Source organism: Pseudoliparis swirei, chromosome 7, assembly GCF_029220125.1.
Source record: "Pseudoliparis swirei isolate HS2019 ecotype Mariana Trench chromosome 7, NWPU_hadal_v1, whole genome shotgun sequence".
Taxonomy (NCBI): Eukaryota; Metazoa; Chordata; class Actinopteri; order Perciformes; family Liparidae; genus Pseudoliparis; species Pseudoliparis swirei.
The window spans coordinates 26,729,257-26,750,433 of record NC_079394.1 but is presented as its reverse complement, the minus strand read 5'-3'; the positions used below and the strand labels follow the sequence as shown (position 1 = coordinate 26,750,433).

Here is a 21,177-nt window from a genome sequence, read left to right as displayed (position 1 = left end):
TATATTACCTCTATTTATTAAAATGCAATGAACGTTTTGGAGTAAAAATGCCAATTAAGAAGAAGAAAAAAGTAATCGCTAAGAAACAAGGAGGCGGGTTAGGGCGCTAGCTCTTCTAAAAGGTCCAACTCAAACACATGATCGCTGCAGACTCTCTAACATTTGAATAGACATACCATTAGGCTGAACATTTATTATGTCAATCCCCACTGCGCGTGTCTCTTTGTGTTTGCATGAGTGGAGCTATGTGCGTCTGTGGATGTATGTCACTTAAATAGATGAATTTTAAAAGTCTTCCTCTGCATTCATAATTAAGTAGTAATCCAGGTTGAGAAAGAGCACTCAGCATACACTGAAATGGACTCTTAATTAATTCAGAATATCTACACTTTCCTCTTTGTGGTTGTGAGAAGCAGGCAGGGGCAAATAGCCACTGCTGGAAGCTGGATCCAAGCACATTCAAAGGAGCAAACCAAGAATAAAAAAGTTTTTTTTGTGGCTGTAACCATATGCAATAAACTGGCACATGTATTGATAAATTATACATTTATATATTCATATACACGGTAGCCTATTTATTTTTCTTTATGCCACCATGCTCCGTCTGTGTGTGTGTGTGCATGAAAGAAACATGTATTGCAATGAACATAATACTTTTTGTACTTATGTATTTGTCTGCCTGACATGTTTTGCATGATATGGATTGCACAAGTTAGTATTGTGTGTGTCTGTGTGTGTGTGTGTGTGTGTGTTTGTGTGTGTCTGTGTTTGTGTGTGTGTGCGTGTTGGGGACTATCAACTATAGGGTTTTAGTCAACACGCATATCATCCTCATATTGCTGCAGAGAAGAGACACATTTCTAAAAACAACAATGAAACACACTTTTAGACTCAAAACTATAGCCCCTGCATATACATATCATTCCACATGTTGTGTTTTTTCAACTGTGGCGTCCTATATGCTAAAGTTCCAAGTGACCCACACTTGGTCTTCACATATATTGAATTGTCCTAATCTCATTTGATTTATTTTCTACGCGGAGGCAAAGTGGCCGGCAGTCTGCTGGTCACACGTTTTTGGAGATAATGGACAGCTCAGGGCGGGAGTTTCACCTGATGGGCCCAATTAGTATTCCCGTCCTTTGGGTGCGCAGTGTTGCCAGCCACACAGCCAAGTCAGGCCTGTAGCAACTGCTCGTCTTCTGCTGCCTCTCCAAGGTTAGAGACAGGCCCGCGCCCGGCCAGCTGGAAACACTCTGAGGAACAGACACCGCAGGAGCCGATTGAGACCGCGCCATAGCGGGGAGGGAGTACGCGTTTTGTTGTTGTAACGTTCAGTGTTTCTCCGACACAGAGGACTGAACGTGTATTGCGTCTCTGTCACACAACAACAAAAATATCGTTTTAAAATTTTTTATTGCTGCTTAATGGAAACGCGCAATCATTAAAAAAAATGGTTGCATTTGGAGAACATCCGTGAATGCGATCGTCTCCTTCCGACATCGGTGCGTCAGAGAAGACACCTCGGCTAGCTGGACTCGGGGTTTTTTGGTGTGTGTGAAAGTCTTCACTGTGTGTGCACCGTGTGCTGCTGGATTGAAGGTGATTTTGCGTCCCGTCGCAGCCGAGGCAATGCGGAGAGGAGTCGCAGGCGCTCATCCGGCACTTTTTCTGGACTCTGGGAAAATATTTGCTTCGTCTCTCACACTAAAGGAGGGGAGGAACGTGAGCGGCAGACAATAATCCGCTGTTTCAGCCCAGCCAGTTAGTTGTCTGAGGTGGATTGAGCGTGTGAGTGCACTCACACGGAGGAGAGAATAAGGTGAGCAGTGAGGTGCGAGGGTGCTGAGGCAGAAAGGTAGAACGTGGTGGAGTTTTTGCTGGGGTAATAAGACAACACCGTTCTTTATTAGGGCTGTTTTATTCGTGGATGTGTATGCATGAGTTCTGCATCGAATGGGCGCAAAAACCGCCCCAGATCCGCCGGGAACATCTTCCAGATCGGCAAGCCTCCTTGCCGAGACCCGGAGAGGAGGGAGAGCACCGAAAGTACCCGCAAAGCCCAGCGCGCCGTGGCCGACTGCAGAATGGTAGGTTTGCGACACGGCAATGCCTTTCATGGTGCCTCTGGTAATAAAGATGTTATTAGCACAACCGTCCTTTGTTTTAGACCACCGACTATCCCGTGCACGCAAAGGATGCACAGGCGACAGCTGTTACTAGCTGAAACCAACAAAAAAAGAAGAGAGAACAGGATCGTAACCCGGTGTGAGAGCCTAAAAATAGATATATGCATTTGCATTGCTTTGTCGACAGTGAAGGCAAAGGGATCGTCTCTCTCGGCGTGCAGGGTGATTGCGATTCGCATTTGGAGTGTTTGGGATTTTCCAAATTGCCCCAAATGACAATATGATGGAGATGTGTGTGATCAAGGCTCATGCTTTGACGATGCTCCGCGCACATATGTTAATCGTATGAATGTGTCATACACCAGTTTTCGCCACGCAGCCTCGATGAGTGCATGCAAGTTGTTACGCAGGAGTTGCATACAAATGATCCAAATATTTGCACTCCGATCCTCGAGCTCTGCGGCTGTGCAAACAACCACATTTAGCATAATGGGACCTGCGTCAATAAAAGAAACATCTTTTTCCCCCATTTTTTCTTTCCATCATCCGCTTTGACTTTGCGGACTCTTTTAATGTCAATGCTTCACATTTTGTGTTGCTTAGTCACAAGTTTCTCTAAGATGCCGATGGACTTGTGTGACCACATATGTTGCAATAATACAAAACACAATACTACTTCTATTGAAGCGCCATGCAGCTTTATTACGTGTCTGCACAGTGAGGCTCAGTGCTGCTCAGCATTCCTTCTGCTCTGACACGTTTTCATGTTGACAAGTCAATATGCTGACGGCCCAAGGGTAAAGGTCATCCAACTGAAATAACCACAGCGGGACATATAGGCAAGCACAAGTTGCGTGTTACACGTGTGCAGCATGCTTGTATTGTTTTGGGGTAAATAACTTCTTTTCTCGTGTGAATTTAAACATCTCATTGTAACACACAGATCGTCCAAGAGTTCAATACGCTCGTGGCTCTGTACCGTGAACTGGTCATCTCCATTGGGGAAATCACCGTGGACTGTCCTTCTCTCCGGGCCGAGATGCTGAAGACCCGAACTAAAGGCTGCGAAATGGCGAGAGCGGCGCACCACAGCCTCTCCTTGATATCTGGGTGAGTTGGCACAGGCGCTGTCCGTGGTGCCGGAAAGACAAGCGCCTCGCAAGGGAGGCTCACAGTGCGCCAAATGGGACGCTCTGCAACATTAAAGTTTACAAGTAGCTATTTGGGGATTTATCTATTCCCACCAAAAATCACATCCCTGATTCGCATAAACATTCCCTGTTTTAGGCACATGTATATTGTAAGCCTGCTCCTTTGCACTTCAAATAGAAAACAACGTATGTGTCCGCCCCGTTAGTGTTCAGGGGTTAAACAGAACATGAGTTCAAGTCCAAAAGAAAAAAGAGAAAAGAAAAGCGTGATTCTCTAATTGCTCGCGAGACAGATTTGGCAGGAATCAATCACAACAACGTGCTAACTGAACGCGTGCCATTAGCTGGGGCCTAAAACGGTAATGCACCAAGTGGAACGCTTCACAGGACGACTGTCGGAGATAGTAGTATCAATAATGTGAGCCTTATGGATTGATTTTGCTTTTATTGTGTGTGTGTGTGTGTGTGTGTGTTTTGTGTTGTGTCTCTTTTATGGTCATTCGACCAGATACCATGCAGCATGCTTTTGAACAATGGATGTTATTATATTCTAGAGTTCAGAATATCTTAAGAATCCAAATCAATGGCTTTATCTTTCTTTATCTTTTAAGATTCCCCTTAACCCTCCTGTTACCTTTAGGGTCAATTTGACCCCATTCAGTGTTTAATGTCGGTGTTCTTTGGGGTCAATTTGACCCCAGGCTGTTTTTCACTGTGTCAAACATATAAGAAATATCAACTTTTTTATATATTTAAAGGGCTATTTAGGTAGTCAACAAACAAACATAAAGTACCTCACACTTAAACTTGGAAAACAATATTAATTCTAATAATTTTCTGGAGGTTTTAATTGCTGGTGTCAAATTGACCCCAAGGGTAAAATATGTCAGTAAATATAAAGGTAACAGAAGGGTTAAGCATTGAATGGGGTCAAATTGACCCTAAGGTAACAGGAGGGTTAACAAACAGTCAATGCAAAGTGACCGGAGGATTTGAGGTTGTTGGGTGTGTCAGTTGACTTGGCCCGCGCTCTCCACCGAGCACGGCGTCTACTCCACGTCGGTGCAAGTGGAAGAAGGGCAAAGGGAGGTTTCGGGATTTGAAGGTCCTCATTAACGCTAAGATGCCAGTTGACTTGGCACCCTCAAACTCACTTAAATAACAACTGGACCGACTGAAGCCGTCGGTGAGAGGGATTTAGAAAGACGCTCTGAGGTGCTATAGCTGCTTGCCAAGACCCGTCCACACGACTGGAACAACAACACTATCCGGTTTACTCTATAGCCCATCTTCCTCTTACATACACATTGATTCAGAGACCTGCAAAAAAACATTGAATGATCTTCATTAAACATTAGTCTGCCATATGTTTCATAGGCACGAGTTTAAATGTATCAGGCTGTACTCTACTCTGCTTCTTGGCTCAATAATTCATCCACTTGCTAAATCTTACGACGTTTTAATAATGTACACTACCGTTCAAAAGTTTGGGGTCACTTAGAAATGTCTTTATTTTTCAAAGAAAAGCACTGTTTTTTCAATAAAGATAACATGAATCAGAAATACACACTATACATTGTTAATGTGGTAAATGACTATTCTAGGTGGAAACGTCTGGTTTCTAATGAAATATCTCCAGAGGTGTATAGAGGCCCATTTCCATCAACTATCACTCCAGTGTTCTAATGGTACATTGTGTTTGCTAATCGCCTTAGAAGACTAATGTCTGATTAGAAAACCCTTGTGCAATTATGTTAGCACAGCTGAAAACAGTTATGCTGGTGATATAAGCTATACAACTGGCCTTCCTTTGAGCTTGAAGTTTGAAGAACAAAATTAATACTTCAAATATTAATCATTATTTCTAACCTTGTCAATGTCTTGACTATATTTTCTATTCAATTTTCAATTCATTTGATAAATAAAAGTGAGTTTTCATGGAAGACACAAAATTGTCTGGATGACCCCAAACATTTGAACGGTAGTGTATGTCATTCACTGTCTGTTACATGCATGACAAAATAATTCCATTTAAAGTATGGGGGCTTTGAACCGCATGTGCGTGACACACTCTTATGGTTAGCCATAAGCATGTCTACTGCATGTTTCCTGCCACGAGGAGGCATGAATCACACGACACCCATTGTACATGGACATTTTAGTTGCATTTTCTATAACAAGGCTTTAATAAAATCTTATTCAAATCATTTGAGAAACAGAGCAGTTTACAGTGAAGACGCTTTATACTCGGTGTGCTTCTTTTCCTGTGATATGGCTCGTAATTAGACGTCTAGACACAATTATACCTCCAAGCCAACAAGTACCATTAATTATAGTCCACATGTGCTTGGATGTTCGGCTGCTGCTGCTTTAGAAGAGGAGACGGTGTAGATAGATAGATAGATATGTACTTTATTAATCCCCAAGGGGAAATTTGTCGTAACAGTAGCAGCACTAATAAACTAAACACACAAGAATAAAAAATAAAATATAAAAAACAGGGATGAAAGATAAAGATGTATACAAGAAGTATACAAAGTAAAATATAAAATAAAATATATATGTATCTGTACAACATATATGCATACACAATACACAATACAATACTAATGACAAATTAAATTAGCAGCTTTAAAGAGAACTCTTAAGTGTCCACCGATAGCAACATCAATGCCCTCGTCATAATGTGCTCGATTCCTCCTTCTCTGAAAGCTCTGCGGGCGATTCAATTGTCCGTCTACTACAGGAACAGGGCTTGAATTAGACAGATTATTCCCCTTTAATCAAATAAAGCCAGTGTGTCTGAATGGTTTGAGTGGTGCAGGGCCTCTCCGATGTGATAAGCAGGATAGCATTGATGACAGCTCTGTAGAAGGCAGCCCTGTGACAGCACAAGGGTGGGAAGGAGAAGCTCGCTGGTGGGAAAAGGGAATGCGACAGCATGATTTGTGTGAACAATATTTGCACCAGGTGCAAGTTTCACGCCTTTCATCGCTGTCACTTTCCCCTGTGATATCACACCCACTGGATATCACCTGCTGTAGTTCCCCGTTGAACACCAGATTGATATGTTTCCGAGCTACACTGCGGCGTCTTTTAAAAGGCGGTGATCTGCTCTGGGTATAGATAGAAAAAATACGCATGCGTTGCTTTTTTAATGTTTGAACTTCTCCACTTGCCTTCTATTTACACATTCTCAGATGGTTAAACAAACAGAAAATATGGACACGCTAGAACACAATCAAGCAAAAAATCCAGCAAGTTGCAATTTTAAACCACCGTCTGCTGTTGAAATGAATAAATAGAAACGAGTCAAAAGAACCAGACGGCTCCTGTTTATTCATCCGTTATGCAAACTCCAGCTCATCTCTCATCTGGTGGTTTAAATTAGGTAAACTTTGTTTGATGTCCTGATATTAGTCATTCTTAGTTTTTTGTTCAGATGTTCAAGGAAATAAAATGACATTCGTGACATTTGTGGGTTGAATGCTTCATGAAGTGACATGGAAGATGTGCATTCTTACTATTAGCCATACTATTTTGTTATTTTCCCCCAGTACCCAAACCTTTTGTATCTCCATGCTGTGCATTGATCAGAGGAACCGCTGCCAAGCGTAGGGTTAAGTTTAGCACATCCACATCGAGAAGCTGAGCTCAACGGGTTTAAACTAAGGAGTCAACGTGAACCTTTCCTTCAACAGAACTATGATTTTAATTTGTTTCCATGAAGTTCATTGCATCCAGTGACCTCTCTGTCGTCTCACGATGTGTCATTTCAGGCCAGAGGACGGGGAGATCCACCCTGAGATCTGTCGGCTCTTCATCCAGCTGCAGTGCTGTCTGGAGATGTACATCACCGAGATGCTCAAATCTGTGTGCTTGCTGGGCTCCCTGCAGCTTCACAGGAAAGGTCAATACACAGACACGCCCCATGGCATAGCTTTTGATACGTATGCTTGCTCGTTTATAATTAAAATCAAATGACAAAGAAAGCAGACGAGCAGATTTTAAAATGCATGCACAATTATTAATTGACGTCTTAAAAAAAAAATTTATATTATTAATACCAGCAGCAGTATAATCACCAAACCTAAATATATACGTGTGAAAATATAGTGTTTATAGTGCCTGTACATGTTTAATGACGTTGATGAATCATGTGATCGGATGGGTAATGTTGTGTGTGTTTTTTTTTCCTTTTCATCCTTGTTTCCCCTACGTGTTTAATGTAGTGGTGACACATGTTTAGGCTCGCTGCTCTCTGTGTGCTTCAGGTAAGGATTCCTGTGTTCCTCCCGGGGTCCAAAGTAAGACGGAGGACAGCTCAGACATCCCCATCCTGGAGGACACCTCTTCCTCCCCCACGGACTTCCCTCAGCTCTACTGGCTGGTGGCCACGGATATAGAAAACATAGAAAAGTAGGTAGACCGAAGAATTGTGTCGTGTCCTTCTGTGTTTGAGTACGTTATGTGTGTTTGTTTGTGTGTCTGTGTGTGTGTGTGTTTGTTGATGTGTGAAAATGTAATGCAAAGTAACTATTTATTTTAACATGATTGAAATGATCAGAGATGCATCAACAGGTTGCATTATAACATTCATATATGTATATACATATATATATATATGTATATATATATATAAATATATGTATATATATATATATATATATATTTACATATATATATATATATATATATACTAGCAAAATAAGTGATTTATATATATATATATTAGTTAAATTGCTTTATTGAACTAGATCCCATTTTAATTCACAACCACACTAATAATGTAACAGTTGATCATTTACAGCTCGCTTTTTAAAATATTTGTGCAACTTTTAATTGCATAGCAGTATACATTAAGGAACATTCGGCTTGTACTGTTGTTCCAAAAACAAATGACCAGATGTTGTTGTGCACTGCCAACCCCACAGTATTTACAACTGACTGTACTTGGCAAAGTTGACAAGTAGAATATTAAGAAATATGTAATATTTAAGTCTGTTGTTGAGTGTAATTATTTAAATATGTTGGTAAAACAACAGAATCAAATAATAAAAAAATGTGGTCCATCCCGTTCTACATGGGATGTTATTGGCCTGTTTGCAAACTGCTTGAACATGACCTCACATATTGAGGCGGCATCTCCTAGTCACAGAGTGTGTATTCAATCAGCTTCAGAAATTAGACTGATACACTTTATCACGCCGAATACAATTCATTTCAGATGGTTTTTCGATGACGTTGCAAAAATATGATGCAGTTGAGCATTTACTGAATTAGTTTGCGTGTGTTTGTGTGTAAACGCACAACATGAAAGATGCTCTACATCAAAGCCCGTATGTGTGTTACTGCAGGGACATGAGGGAGATGAAGAACCTTCTCAGTAAACTCAGGGAGACAATGCCTTTACCCTTGAAGAACCACGGTAAGGTAGAACGCCACATTACACACAGATCCCCACACACACCTCTACCCCCGAGAGCAGCGACACGTTTAAAGTATTTCATAGTCAAAGAAGTCTAGACGAGGCATTGAGATGAAGACACGCGTCTCTGCTGTGTGTCCGTGTGCCCAGACGACAGCAGTTTGCTGAACCTGACTCCCTACCCACTGGTCCGACAGAGGAAGAGGCGGTTCTTTGGGCTCTGTTGCCTGGTAACCAGCTAAGGGCCTCGCCTTCGTGGGTAGGAGGCGGCAACAAAGACACCATTACCCACCGTCCTTCACCACTTGTGTCTCCCACCAATCTATTACTGCCATTTTCAAAATGAATTGTCTCCTTCTCTCTCTTTTGAAAAAAAACAGGCTGCCCATTTTATAATTTTATTTTGTAATACAAAGAAGAATTGTAACTGCAATGTAATGAAAAACAAGTCATGAACATATATTGTAAAATATTTTGCAACAAATTCTCCCTTTTTTTGTGGTAAATGATCTGATTGTCCAATGTGGAAGAGAGTGAGAAATAGTGTCAATGTTCATTTACTTCCTCAAACCTGAGTGAATGAAATGATAATTCATGGGAAACAAAAAGGGAATGTAAGTGTCAGTTTTTGTCATAAATAATGTGTTAACTTATGAATAGAAGCCTTCTGAATATTTCAAGATGGCACATGCAAAGACAAAGTTATATCTTCGTATGTCAAAGCTGAGACGAGAGGTTCGTGCAGAATACGTTTGTTGTGTATAACAGTATCTGTTTTCTGTTTCTTGTTGTTTTTTCTTCTCAATGTACTTAATTTAGTCTTCCATAAACCAAGTACCTGTATCCAACTTTACCTTTCCAGCTTCAAAATGGAATATATGATACAATACTCAAAATGAAAACTTCTTTGCACACAATATCTATCTATAAATCGAGATGCTAGACTTGTACACATACTCTTTACGCAATGCTCTCTGAATTATTTTCAAAGATGGAGATGGTTAGTCAATAATCAGTTTGTTGGTGTGAACCGGGAGGGCTTCCCTCTGTCTCAGGCAGTCAAATGCAGACAGAGGCCAGGCAGCATGGGTCTTGCTTATTAATGGTAGTGATACATGTTTATGGCACGGTGAAGGTACAGTAGTCGAAGCTGATATAGGTCATTTTACATTGTTAATAAAACTTTTGTTATTGAAACTAATCAACTCGTCTCTGGAATTGTCTTTTGCATGTAATACACTGAATTGTCCGCTGGGTGAAGACAAACTATCAGAAATGTTACGTTTTAATTTAAGTTCTGGAGGTAAACTGAAAAACAATTAAATGGTTTAATTTTACTTTAGGTGATAGTTAAAAGGTGATAATTCATATTTTGGGAATAAACACCCGAACATTTACTGTATGCTTTTTGGTTATATTTGACTGGTTTGCTATTGTCCACCTCTTAAGCCTGTTGTTATCTTGGAGGGTTAAGAGGGGGAGAATGATAGATGGATAAAAACAAGATAATCTTTTATTATGTTAATAACAAGCAGTGTGTGTCTGTATTTACTGAAGGCTGGAGAAATAGAGGGAACACACAGAAGTCCCTAATACACAACAATATAATACATTATATGACATATATGATATAAACAGTACAAACTGTCAATTGCTCTGAATATAGACAAAGTATATTTTTTAGAGAATAAATGGTTCCTTTGTGGATTGAAATCCCGACAAACACTTGTTAATCTATATATTAACTATTACTATTACTATTTAGATTTTCTAAAAACAAAATAAACTATGACATTATTGACTTCTTTTTTCGGATAATGACTGGTGACAGAGACATGATTTTGAAGTGTTGAAACAGGTTTGAATATGAGATATATGGTGTACAGGCATTGTTATGACCTTTGTCATGGCACAACAGGTTATGATATTTATTTTATATATTTTACTTTTTCTGGCATACTTTATAATTACCTTTTATGGTATAAGACTATTATAAAAATAATTAGAAAAATATTCTATGACATTTTCATACAATTTAAAAAAAATACTTTCTTACGCCATAGTATACAATGCCTTTGAACTTTTTTATTCCATATTATATAATGTATTCATTGTGTATTTTTATGGTATACTATACTGTCTATTTATAATATTTTCATGGCATATAAGCAAAAGAAATGTGGTGTGATATGTGTATGGTATATAATCTTATGATGTTTTTATTACTAAATATGACATTTATATGGCATATCATAATATCACTTTACTTATCACTTGTTTTCATGGCATACTATATTTTAACTTTTTATAAAATCTAATGGCATATTATACGAGGACCATTTTTGACCTTTTCATGGCATTCTACCTTGTCCTTTTTATGATGTCAAATAGCCGGTGTTACAGTTGACAGTTCGGTTCAGACACACATGTTCAGCAGGGCCATTTACCATGTTGCTATTTATTCATTGTTTTGATACAGTTTTACATTATAGTTGTATACATTCATAACCGTGTTCTTTATGATTACTTCACTGGAAAACTATGAGTGTTATCGGGATTAAAGTGTAAAGGAAGGTGGCGATTTAAAGCCGTGTGGTCGAAGCCGTGTCTTCGGCAGCACAAGGCAGGATACTGACCACTGACACCTTTCCTCCCTTACATCGCCGTAGTCCTGCGTCACACTCGCTCATCGTCTGCGACACTGCGGCGGCATCGTCCCCAACTGTTACGCACACATTTAATCCCGGGGTCAAGCAATCTGCAGAGTCTTTGCAGCGACACATGTTGGTTTGATCTGAAAAGATGGTGGGAAGACAAATGGGATGAATTACTACAGTCCGCACACACACGTTACGATTGATTCTCTGTAACTATCAGACGCCCCTACCATCGCACGCCTCCCACATGTGACACATGGTGCAGCCCGTTGTGTTGCGCTCCGGCCACTTGCATGTGCTGTCCTCTGCTATCATCTGGGTCTTCCCCATACAATGCAGAGCATGCATTTTGCAGACATTGAGAAGAACTGTCCTTCTATTCACAGGATTAGTGGCGCACACCTCCAAAGATGAACTGCTGACACAATCATCCACAGGAACAAGAGAATTCATGAAATACGTCCAATTTCTTCATGTCTCATGGACAAAGTGATGAAACATACCTGCACTCGAAAGGCATTTTGCAAACACATTTTCCTCTGGAGGATTTCTCCCACGGTTGACATTGCACGACAGGAGAGCTGCGTGGTTGTGGTGTGCTGACTGTGGGATACATCAACGCATCGTTATTCCACGTTGCATCCATGCATGCAACGAGAATTTCGTTTGTTAATGGGACATTAAAGAAGGAATGAGAAGTCGGGGACAATAAACTGCAGTCAGACATTGTTACGCAGCAGGTCCCAGCAGCCTGTTTAGATGACTTGAAGGCCTGGAAACCTTGAAGTAAAATGTACCTGGGCTGCATTTGATGTCTGTAGGATCTGGGGAAAAATGCAGACTGGGGTCACATATCACGGTCGGTTCTCCGAGTAGCTGTCGACCTGCCGGACAGGACAAGGTGACCGTGTCCCCGATGCCATAGGTCTGCTGCGAAGGAGAGGCTGTGATGTCATCAGAGAGGGACTGAATGTTGCACCTGGAGACTGAAAGAAATTCGACAATGTGATTCATTGTGACTGTGAATGTTAAAAATACCTTGGTTCTATCCCACACATCCCTCTGCAAGGTGAGGCCATGGCTCGACCGAGTTTCGTTAAATACTACCTGGGTTGGCTGAAGCAGCCTACTGCTCCGCTGCGGTTAGGTTGCCACTGCCGCTCTTAATAACCTTGATGAAGAGGGTGTACGATAGTTTAGCAGCAATGCACGCTTGCCTTATATATCTATGGTCCGCACAGGTCGTCACATCCTGATTGGCTGGTTATGCATAGAGACCGAGCCCCCAGTAAGAGCGCCAGGCTTTGAAGTACATTTTACAATTACAATTTATGGGTGTTTTCCCGTGATGCTAGGCCCAAAAACGCTTTTCCAGAAGGACTTCCATTGGGAGAGAGATGTAACTCAGGGGGTCTTTTTCTTTAGGTGAATCAACTTCCCAGTACAAACATAGCCCTCATTTCACTATTTTGGTCGAAAAAAGTATACAAATGCAGAGTTGTTTTCTTTCCTGCGGGCTGGGCTGGGAGGTGGGCTTAAGGCTATTGCCCTCGCTCCATGGGCCCAGAGATGTGAACGGTCACTGGGGAATCTGTGTGCATTCATCTAAATTCTGCAACGGGGAAGTCAAACTTTTATTTCCTTCTTGCGTCACATAAATAGGAATAAATGGGGTTTCAGCTCGGACACTGTATCCAGTTTTCTCTACACATCCACAACTCGAACGGGCACTCGGTAGAGCGCATACCTTCGCATATCACAAGATTGGGCATTGAATTATGAACATTTTGGCATTAGTTGCATGCCAATTGGATATAAATTGACCGTGCTATGGTAAAAAGAAGATGTTGACCGTTTCATGACCTTGACCGTGACCTTTGACCCGATCAATCCCAAAATCTAATCAAATGGTCCCCGGATAATAACCAATCATCCCACCAAATTTCATGCGATCCAAGAAGATTTTGTCCTTTTTGTCCTTTTCAATTATGAGAATTTTGGCATTAGTTGCATGCCAATTGGAAAAAAATTGACCGTGCTATGGTAAAAAGAAGATTTTGACCTTTTCATGACCTTGACCTTTGACCCGATCGATCCCAACATCTAATCAAATGTTCCCCGGATAATAACCAATCATCCCACAAAATTTCATACGATTCGGTTTAATACTTTTTGTGTTATGCGAGTAATACAAATAAATAAATAAATACACGGCGATCAAAACATAACCTTTCGCATTTTCAATGTGAAGGTAATGAAGTCCGTACTGATCTAGGAATACAATATGCTGACCTTTCTTAAAGGTACTCACCCGTGCACAGGCCAGGGCTGGTGGACCAGGTTTGATGAGCAGTGCATTCTAGGATGCTGTCACCAACGAGATAATAACTGCCAGTACAGGTGTACTCAACCGTACTACCCACAAGGTAAATGTCCTTCGGGACCTGCGGACCATGCGGCGACAAGAAGGGTATTACGCTCCATTTGGGATTTTATATACAGAAATCACTTACAAAAGATAATAAATCAGAGAGTGAAATATACTGTAATTAACTGATGTGACGTCATGCATTAAGCCAGGCTCATTCCCTTTACTGGAGGCACGCAAATCAAATATTTAATTTCACATACACAGAAAAATGTTTCATGTTGGGTCTCAGCTTTTAAGGCTTCATTGTTATATTTACCAAAAGACATCATTTCTCGATATTAAAATGTGGTGTACAGCCTTTGGTAATTAGGCTGACCGATGTCAAGACAAAGTAAATTACATGAGGAGTAAAACTAAACTGTGCCCTTCTTGGTCACACTGACTCTAAACAAGAAAATCAATTAGCGTGAGCATGAAAATATTGCATTTTTGCAATAGTCTGTTATGCAATCTACGGTACATTTAAGGAATCTTCACCAGGATGTAGCCGTTGATTAGACCAGGTGGGTTTCCACACATCTGATTGGCTGAGAGAGTTTGGTCAAAGCAGTGAGGCTCCATGTCTCTGGAGAAAAACAGTTACAAATCAACATGTGGTAGAGTGCTGATGGTGGATGGAACAGTGAACTGTGGTGCCTGTTACAACAGAATTAAACTTAATGGCTCTGACTTCAAGTGTTGCAGGTCTTGGTCTTCGCAGTCAGACTCCTCAGCGGGTTCTCCGGTGCATTGTTGCCCCCCGTTCTGAGGAGTGGGATTAGAGCAAGAACGTCTTCTTGTTCTTCGAACCCCAGAGCACCCCGACCAGGAGGACCAGCAGGCCCAACCGCCATGGATCACTCCTTAATGGGCAGAAAGTGAGGAATATATTGCAGTCGGTGTGAAAGTATCCGATCAATAAATATGAATCAGTATCTCATCTTACCCTCAGAAAGGAATGGAATAAAGCCTATTTTACAAAATAACATAACTTCTTTTAAATCACTTCTTAAAACCCCTTTTTATAGAACGGCTTTTAAGTGATGTCGTCCTTTTATGCAGTTATTTGGTTCCCCCAATTTAGTTTGTCTGTTGTTTTTTATTTTATATTTGTATCTTACCATTCTATTTGTTTTGCCTTGATTCTCTGTAGAGCACTTTGTAAACTCTGTTTTTAAAGGTGCTATATAAATAAAGTTATTATTATTATAAAAGAAGAACCTGTCGAAAAAATGTTTTCCACCCACCCGGCTGACCCTCCACTTCACTTCCCTGCTCACAGGCCAGTCCTGATGTGTCGGGCTTACAGATGCATTTGCATTCATCTGCAGCCATGACAACCAGGCCATTGTTACTGCAGGGCCGGCAGTGGCAGGTGTCGCTCTCAGCCAGGTGCTGCTCGATGGCCCTGCGGAGGTAGAGTCTCTTCACCCCAGCACACTGGACCTCTTTCACCAGCTCCGACAGCGGCCGCAGCTGCCACAACAAGAGAGATGGAGCGTTGTGTTATCTGAGATGACTGAATAGTTCATAGATATAGTTCAAAGTGCTGATTTTACTCTCCCTCACTGTTTGTTTTACGACATCTGGAAAGTACCGAACAGACTCAGCCCAGTTCGAGTACATTTCCCAGTTCCTGTCCGGGTCAGAGAGCTGCATGTTCGTCAGCCCTGCGATAAATTGGATGTCTCCTCCCAGCACGTTCACTTTTTTCACATTATTGCTCCTGGAATTTCCTGTTTCGAAGAGGTTTGCAGAAGGATGACAGAATTACTCAGAAATGGCAAGTGATTTCACAGGCTGGTATGTTTGCAGAAAAAAACAATACAATGGTACCGCTGTGGAATGTGACTTCATCTTGACCTCTCTTGCAGGACACGTGTTTGATGGGGAATATTAAAAACCAACGTTTAGTCTTTGCACACTCGTCGTACTGATAGCTTGTGCTGACTTGGAAACATCAGCAAATTAAAAGAAAAAGACAAACAAAAGTCATTGTTAGAAACAGCAGGATTGAGGGAGCAATGCTATCAAACCGGATGTTTACTTCTATTATTATTTCATTCAATCACAGTTTGCATTTATTCTCTGAACATTTTCAAACTTTTAAAACATATATATATTTTTCATTTCTAAATGCATCAATAAACATATTGAAATTGCATATTTATTCAAATGTTGCTGCAATTATCAAGAAACATTTCAGAAAAGAAAGACACATTGCATTTTAGATTAAGTTACTTGCTTTAGTGAAATGTATTTCAGGGAAAAAAGAAAACATTCTAATAAAATACACTGGAAATTCCCAGAAAATGCATTTTCATTTAAATATGTATTTCAAATATAAAATGTAGCCATGTTGTGTCAATGGTGAATAACACAGTCTAGTTATATATTTTGTTTAATTTGTGTCAAGTTCATACATAATACTTATAATAAATATGTCTGCCAACCAGTGTGTGAAGTAAAAGGTACTTTCTTCCCTTTAGTGAAAATTAAAGCTTCTTAAAAACACAACATGTTGAATTTGTCGGGCGTATGAAGATTCATTATTCTTTTATTCAGGCATATCACGAGGCTGCTGATAATATATAAATTCTCACCCATTTGTTTTTCAGTTGCTTCATCAATCTTGCCAACGATCCTGAAGGAGCCTCCCAGGCTTCCTTCTGACAGGTAGTGCGTCCCAAACCTCTGTAAAACCGTCCTGTAGGCGGCGAAGTCGTAGACCGAGGGGAGTTTAACCAGCGCCTTCCAGAACCCCTCAGACAGTGGGAGGTGCTGAGGAGAGTTGCTCTGGAACTGAGCTACCTCAATGTCATTCTTTAGAACCAATAGCTTTTGGGTCTGGAAGGAATAATGATATGATATGATATGATATACCTTTATTCGTCCCACAGTGGGGACATTTCAAAAATATAATATAATATATATTATATTATGATTATGATTATATTATATTGTTTTATATTTGTATATTTATTTATTTTATATTTATATTATTATTATATTATTATTATATATTATTAATAATATAAAAATAAAAGATTTCAAAAATAAGTTCAATTTTCAAGTTTGGTTTTCCGTTTTTTTCCTTCTCTGAAAAAACGAAGCACTGGGATCTGTAGGGACGCCGTTTCAGGTTCAACACACACACCTGGCTCCGGTCCTGTGTCTCGTGGAAGTCATAGTTGTTGTATCCTGTCGTGGTCCCGGTCACTTTCTGTCTGTTGACAATGTCCTTCGCATAGTGCCATTTGCTGGAGTACATCTCATCACTGAAGTCATTCTGAGCTTTAACCTAAACAGCACAGGTTAATTAACAAGGGTTAAGGTTAACCACTCTTAGGAAAAGGAAAATAAATGTGCACAGAAACTTCAAAAATACCCTGTGGAGTTTTTGACCACTAGTGGTGCTGTATGTGAGTGATGATTTCACCACTAATTTAGCAGCACTCACAGAAGGTCTTACAAGACTCTTCTCCAATATGCAGTGTCGATTATAACACTTTAAACTAACTATGATAAGAAACCTTTGTGGTTGTGAGAGGTAGTTATCATTCTCCATAAATAGTAAGAGCAGAAACAGCACTGTTATTCTTTTAAACACTTCAGACAAACTGTAGCTGCTCATCTTAGCTGAACAAGAAAAAAAAGCACATCAGTGCAAGTTGTCAATGCACCCAGAAGACATTAAGATCAGAGTACGATTGGATTGATATCTGACACACATTGTGACATATGTATATCGTTATGAATGCAATATGTACAATGTGACGACATCCTGTGGAAAAACAAATAGCTAGTTTAAAAGGTCAACTGCAAAAGCGTATTTAGAAATGAATGACGCCCATTCGTGGCATTGCTTTGCTTGACCTGGAATGCCCCTTTTCATCCACCTGCCCCACATAACTGATTTGCATGGAGATCCAAGGATGGAGGTCAAGTGCATGCTCATTAAAACCAGATTTTGACTCAAAGATGTCCTTTTTCAGATAATATTTACAGATACAGATCAGATGCTAATACCAGGTGTCACTGGGGCCATTGTGGATGGTTGGGTCAACCAGCGTAGTGGCTAAAAAGGAACCTTGTCACAAAACGCATCGATATGAATGCAATGCTAAAAAAAAGAGCACAAGTATGTAACCATATAGTTGACAAAACTTTGATCGAGTAGAAAACATCGTAAGGATGCTGAGGAATGTTAAATCGAAACAACGCTCATGGACAATCAAAACTCTGCAGGGTACCTTTACAGTCAAAAGTGAGAGGCCTTCAAGGGGGGCGTTAATAATAATTGCAGCGTTAGATATGTCCTGAGTGACCAACCATGAAGCTGTACTGAATGGTACTCAGGGGCAGTCTGTAGAGGGCATTGTGGACACCGCTGTAGATGACGCGACACTGTCCCCCGAAGCTCTTTGTGTCGACGACAGGTGCCCTCCGCCTCCCCGACACCACATCAAATCTACACAAAGTATCGCAGTGTTGAGCATATATCTGCTTCTGTGTTGGCGTGTGGGTGCACGAACCATTCGTAACTTACCCGAGTCCGAGGAGGTCAATGTTAGGCGGCGGAACTGACTTGAGACACACGATGTGTTTTTCCATGTCGCAGCCCCGTTCGTCATGTCCGTCTTCCTCACAGTCCTGATCTCCGTTACACACCAGAGACTGGCTGATGCACTTCCCTGTGGGTCAGAGGACAGACAAACAGCGGCGTGATTGTTATTTGATTCTGTATTATTATGGGCGTGAGATGAGCGGAGGGAATCCTCTCACCCGATCGGCAGCGAAACCTGTCTCCACATCCGTCCTCTAGAGGGCAGCCGCGTGTGGTTTCACAGGCCCGGGTCTGAGACCGCTCCCCATCACAGGGGTTCCCTCCGAACTGAGCGTAGACAGCCATCGCTCGGCTTCTGGACTGTGACATATGATATGATACCACGAGTTGACAAAGAAATATACACACACAAGCATATAAATCAAGAAAATATCTTTCTTATTTAAAATATATTGCTAGCAAAATGTGTATTTTATCATCATTCTACAATGTGTTTAACTAGTTTAAGTTGTGCTAATAATTACCTTCGCATTGAAAATGTGGAAGGTTATGTTTTGATTGCCGTGTATTTTTGTTAATTTTTTTTATTCATTTATTTGTATGCGTGTTACTCGCATAACACAAAAAGCATTAAAACGAATCGCATGAAATTTGGTGGGATGATTGGTTATTATCCGGGGACCATTTGGTTAGATTTTGGGATCAATCGGGTCAAAGGTCAAGGTCATGAAAAGTTCAACATCTTATTTTTACCATAGCACGGTCAATTTGTATCCAATTGGCATGCAACTAATGCCAAAATGTTCATAATTCAATGCCCAATATTGTGATATGCGGAGGTATGCGCTCTACCGAGTGCCCATTCTAGTTACTATGAGAATGAATCGTCCTTACCTGTAATTTAGTGCAGCCATCACACTCGAACCAGTCCCCATACGGCCCCCACTGGCAATGAACTCTCTGGTTACAAAACCTTTTCAATCAAATGATTCAATAAATGAAACCAAATAAGTGTAATGCAACTAAATCATCATTGTTGTTATCATTTGTGTCGTTTATCGATTTTGTATTTTTTTATTATTATGTTGAAACAGTAGATTATTAACAGATTTACCCGTTGGAAGTGAAAAGGAATAGCAGCGCTGCTAAAAAGAGTTGCGTAACGCTCTGAGGAAGTGAAGAAGAGAAGAGGAAAGCACAGAAGACGAGATGTTTCAGCAGGACACAAAGTAAACACTCAAATACTCCAAATCAAATCTTAATTTTGTTTTGAAGAAATCTGAAACATGTTCCAGGTATTGAGAGAAAAGTCTACTTGCCTCCATGGTGAGCGGAGAGCAGCGAACAGGAGAGTCTCGAAGAGGCGTCGTCGCCGCTCAGTTTTGTTCTGGTGAGGGAGTCAAACTCTGAGAGGAACATTCCTTGGAACTCTTTGGGCTTCATTTCATGAGGGGAAAGGAAGATTTATTCCTCTCTCGGTGTGCGCGCGTGTGTGTGTGTGTGTGTGTGTAACAAGAGGAAATAACATATTTCTGCAACTACTCCTGCCAAAAATGCTCATTGAAAAACAAAGTTTCCTCTGAGAATCTCCATCTGTAAAAACAACCTCGTTGACTTCTGTGAGTGTATCAAGCCGATGATTACCTTCGCATTGAAAATGCGGAAGGTTATGTTTTGATCGCCGTGTATTTATTTATTTATCTATTTATTTGTATGCGTGTTACTCGCATAACTAAAAAAGCATTAAACCGAATCGCATGAAATTTGGTGGGATGATTGGTTATTACCCGGGGACCATTTGATTAGATTTTGGGATCGATCGGGTCAAAGGTCAAGGTCATGAAAAGGTCAAAATCTTGTTTTTTACCATAGCGCGGTCAATTTCTATCCAATTGGCATGCAACTAATGCCAAAATGTTCATAATTCAATGCCCAATCTTGTGATATGCGAAGGTATGCGCTCTACCGAGTGCCCGTTCTAGTTCATTATACAACTGACTTCGAAAAAAAATATTTTCCTACAATGGCAGATAAAATTGTCTGTAAAAAAACGACTGTCAAGTCAAGGGTGAAGGAAATGTCATGTTGGGGCCGGTGTCGCTTCATTCCAACCCAATCAGCACCTCCAGGACATCTCACGGTACATTACACGCTCATGCTTCTGCAAAGGTCAAGTTAGAAGCCAATGACACAGAAACAGAATCAACTTTATTGACCAAAGTATGTGTACATACACAAGGATTTATTTTCCTTTTGCATTTTTCTCAAATGCACATAACTAGCCATAACAGCTTGGAACTAGGACAACACAGCTGGACAATGAAAGGATAATACTATTATGTGTGCATGACCTTTTATTATTCTTATGTAACATATACTTTATTATTAGACCATGACATTGTATAACTTTCGTGACGCATTATTTTAAAACTTAAAGAAACAATTTTTTATGACTTTTGTGAAACGTTGATTTTCCTTTTAGTTTTTTATAACAGCCTGTTTTATGACTCATTCAAAAAATAACGATGCTTCAGCAGAGCAATTTTACGAGACACTGATGGAAGACGCACTTCAGTTTTGATTTTGAGCAATGCAGTCTATGAATTACCTTGTACCAGAAGCATCATGCCCTCTCAATATTATTCGTCAAATTTATTCTCCGGATTATGTCATAGATTACAAAGTCAACATCCTTTCCCCCATGGTGCTGGTTTCCTGCTGCTTACATTTGATATTTACACAGACGTCAGCCATGTTTGGCATTGCGCAACATGTATTTGCATGAGTGTGTGTTGCTGAGACAAAGAAAAGGTCTCCAACAAAGTACATCTTTCC

General features: G+C 40.5%; 2 protein-coding genes across 4 annotated transcripts; one reads left to right on the top strand and one right to left on the bottom strand.

The window, feature by feature from the left end:
• Window positions 1-1,910: 1,910 nt before the first annotated feature.
• rgs7bpa (regulator of G protein signaling 7 binding protein a) lies at window positions 1,911-8,993 on the top strand. Its single transcript, XM_056419824.1, has 6 exons — window positions 1,911-2,090; window positions 3,073-3,239; window positions 7,060-7,190; window positions 7,555-7,699; window positions 8,638-8,708; window positions 8,859-8,993. The coding sequence occupies exons 1-6, from the start codon at window positions 1,941-1,943 to the stop codon at window positions 8,948-8,950; spliced, it is 756 nt and encodes a 251-aa protein (XP_056275799.1). The 5' UTR covers window positions 1,911-1,940; the 3' UTR covers window positions 8,951-8,993.
• A 1,210-nt stretch (window positions 8,994-10,203) lies between these two features.
• c7a (complement component 7a) lies at window positions 10,204-19,747 on the bottom strand. 3 transcript variants are annotated; one of them, XM_056419821.1, is made up of 18 exons: window positions 19,662-19,747; window positions 19,457-19,509; window positions 19,237-19,315; window positions 18,561-18,702; window positions 18,325-18,469; window positions 18,108-18,246; window positions 16,933-17,076; window positions 16,379-16,622; window positions 15,612-15,725; window positions 15,345-15,511; window positions 15,023-15,251; window positions 14,467-14,638; window positions 14,274-14,361; window positions 13,677-13,809; window positions 12,163-12,351; window positions 11,869-11,968; window positions 11,596-11,783; window positions 10,204-11,502 (listed from the first exon to the last, which is right to left on the bottom strand). In XM_056419821.1, the coding sequence occupies exons 1-18, from the start codon at window positions 19,665-19,667 to the stop codon at window positions 11,291-11,293; spliced, it is 2,544 nt and encodes an 847-aa protein (XP_056275796.1). In that variant the 5' UTR covers window positions 19,668-19,747; the 3' UTR covers window positions 10,204-11,290. The 3 variants fall into 3 exon arrangements, with proteins under 3 accessions (XP_056275796.1, XP_056275797.1, XP_056275798.1); XM_056419822.1 differs by having other exon boundaries at window positions 11,596-11,780; XM_056419823.1 differs by lacking the exon at window positions 19,662-19,747 and having other exon boundaries at window positions 18,561-18,697; window positions 19,457-19,506.
• Between the last annotated feature and the right edge of the window lie 1,430 nt (window positions 19,748-21,177).

Bases quoted from the DNA above. Each gene is read 5' to 3' on its own strand.
- rgs7bpa (XM_056419824.1), top strand. From the start codon at position 1,941: ATGAGTTCTGCATCGAATGGGCGCAAAAACCGCCCCAGATCCGCCGGG. The intron at 2,091-3,072 runs GTAGGTTTGCGA...TGTAACACACAG, and splicing joins CCGTGGCCGACTGCAGAATG to ATCGTCCAAGAGTTCAATAC. The intron at 3,240-7,059 runs GTGAGTTGGCAC...GTGTCATTTCAG, and splicing joins AGCCTCTCCTTGATATCTGG to GCCAGAGGACGGGGAGATCC.
- c7a (XM_056419821.1), bottom strand. The intron at 19,316-19,456 runs GTAAATCTGTTA...TTGATTGAAAAG, and splicing joins TTCCTTTTCACTTCCAACGG to GTTTTGTAACCAGAGAGTTC. The intron at 12,352-13,676 runs GTGAGTACCTTT...AATTTCTTTCAG, and splicing joins CAGCCCTGGCCTGTGCACGG to TCTCCAGGTGCAACATTCAG.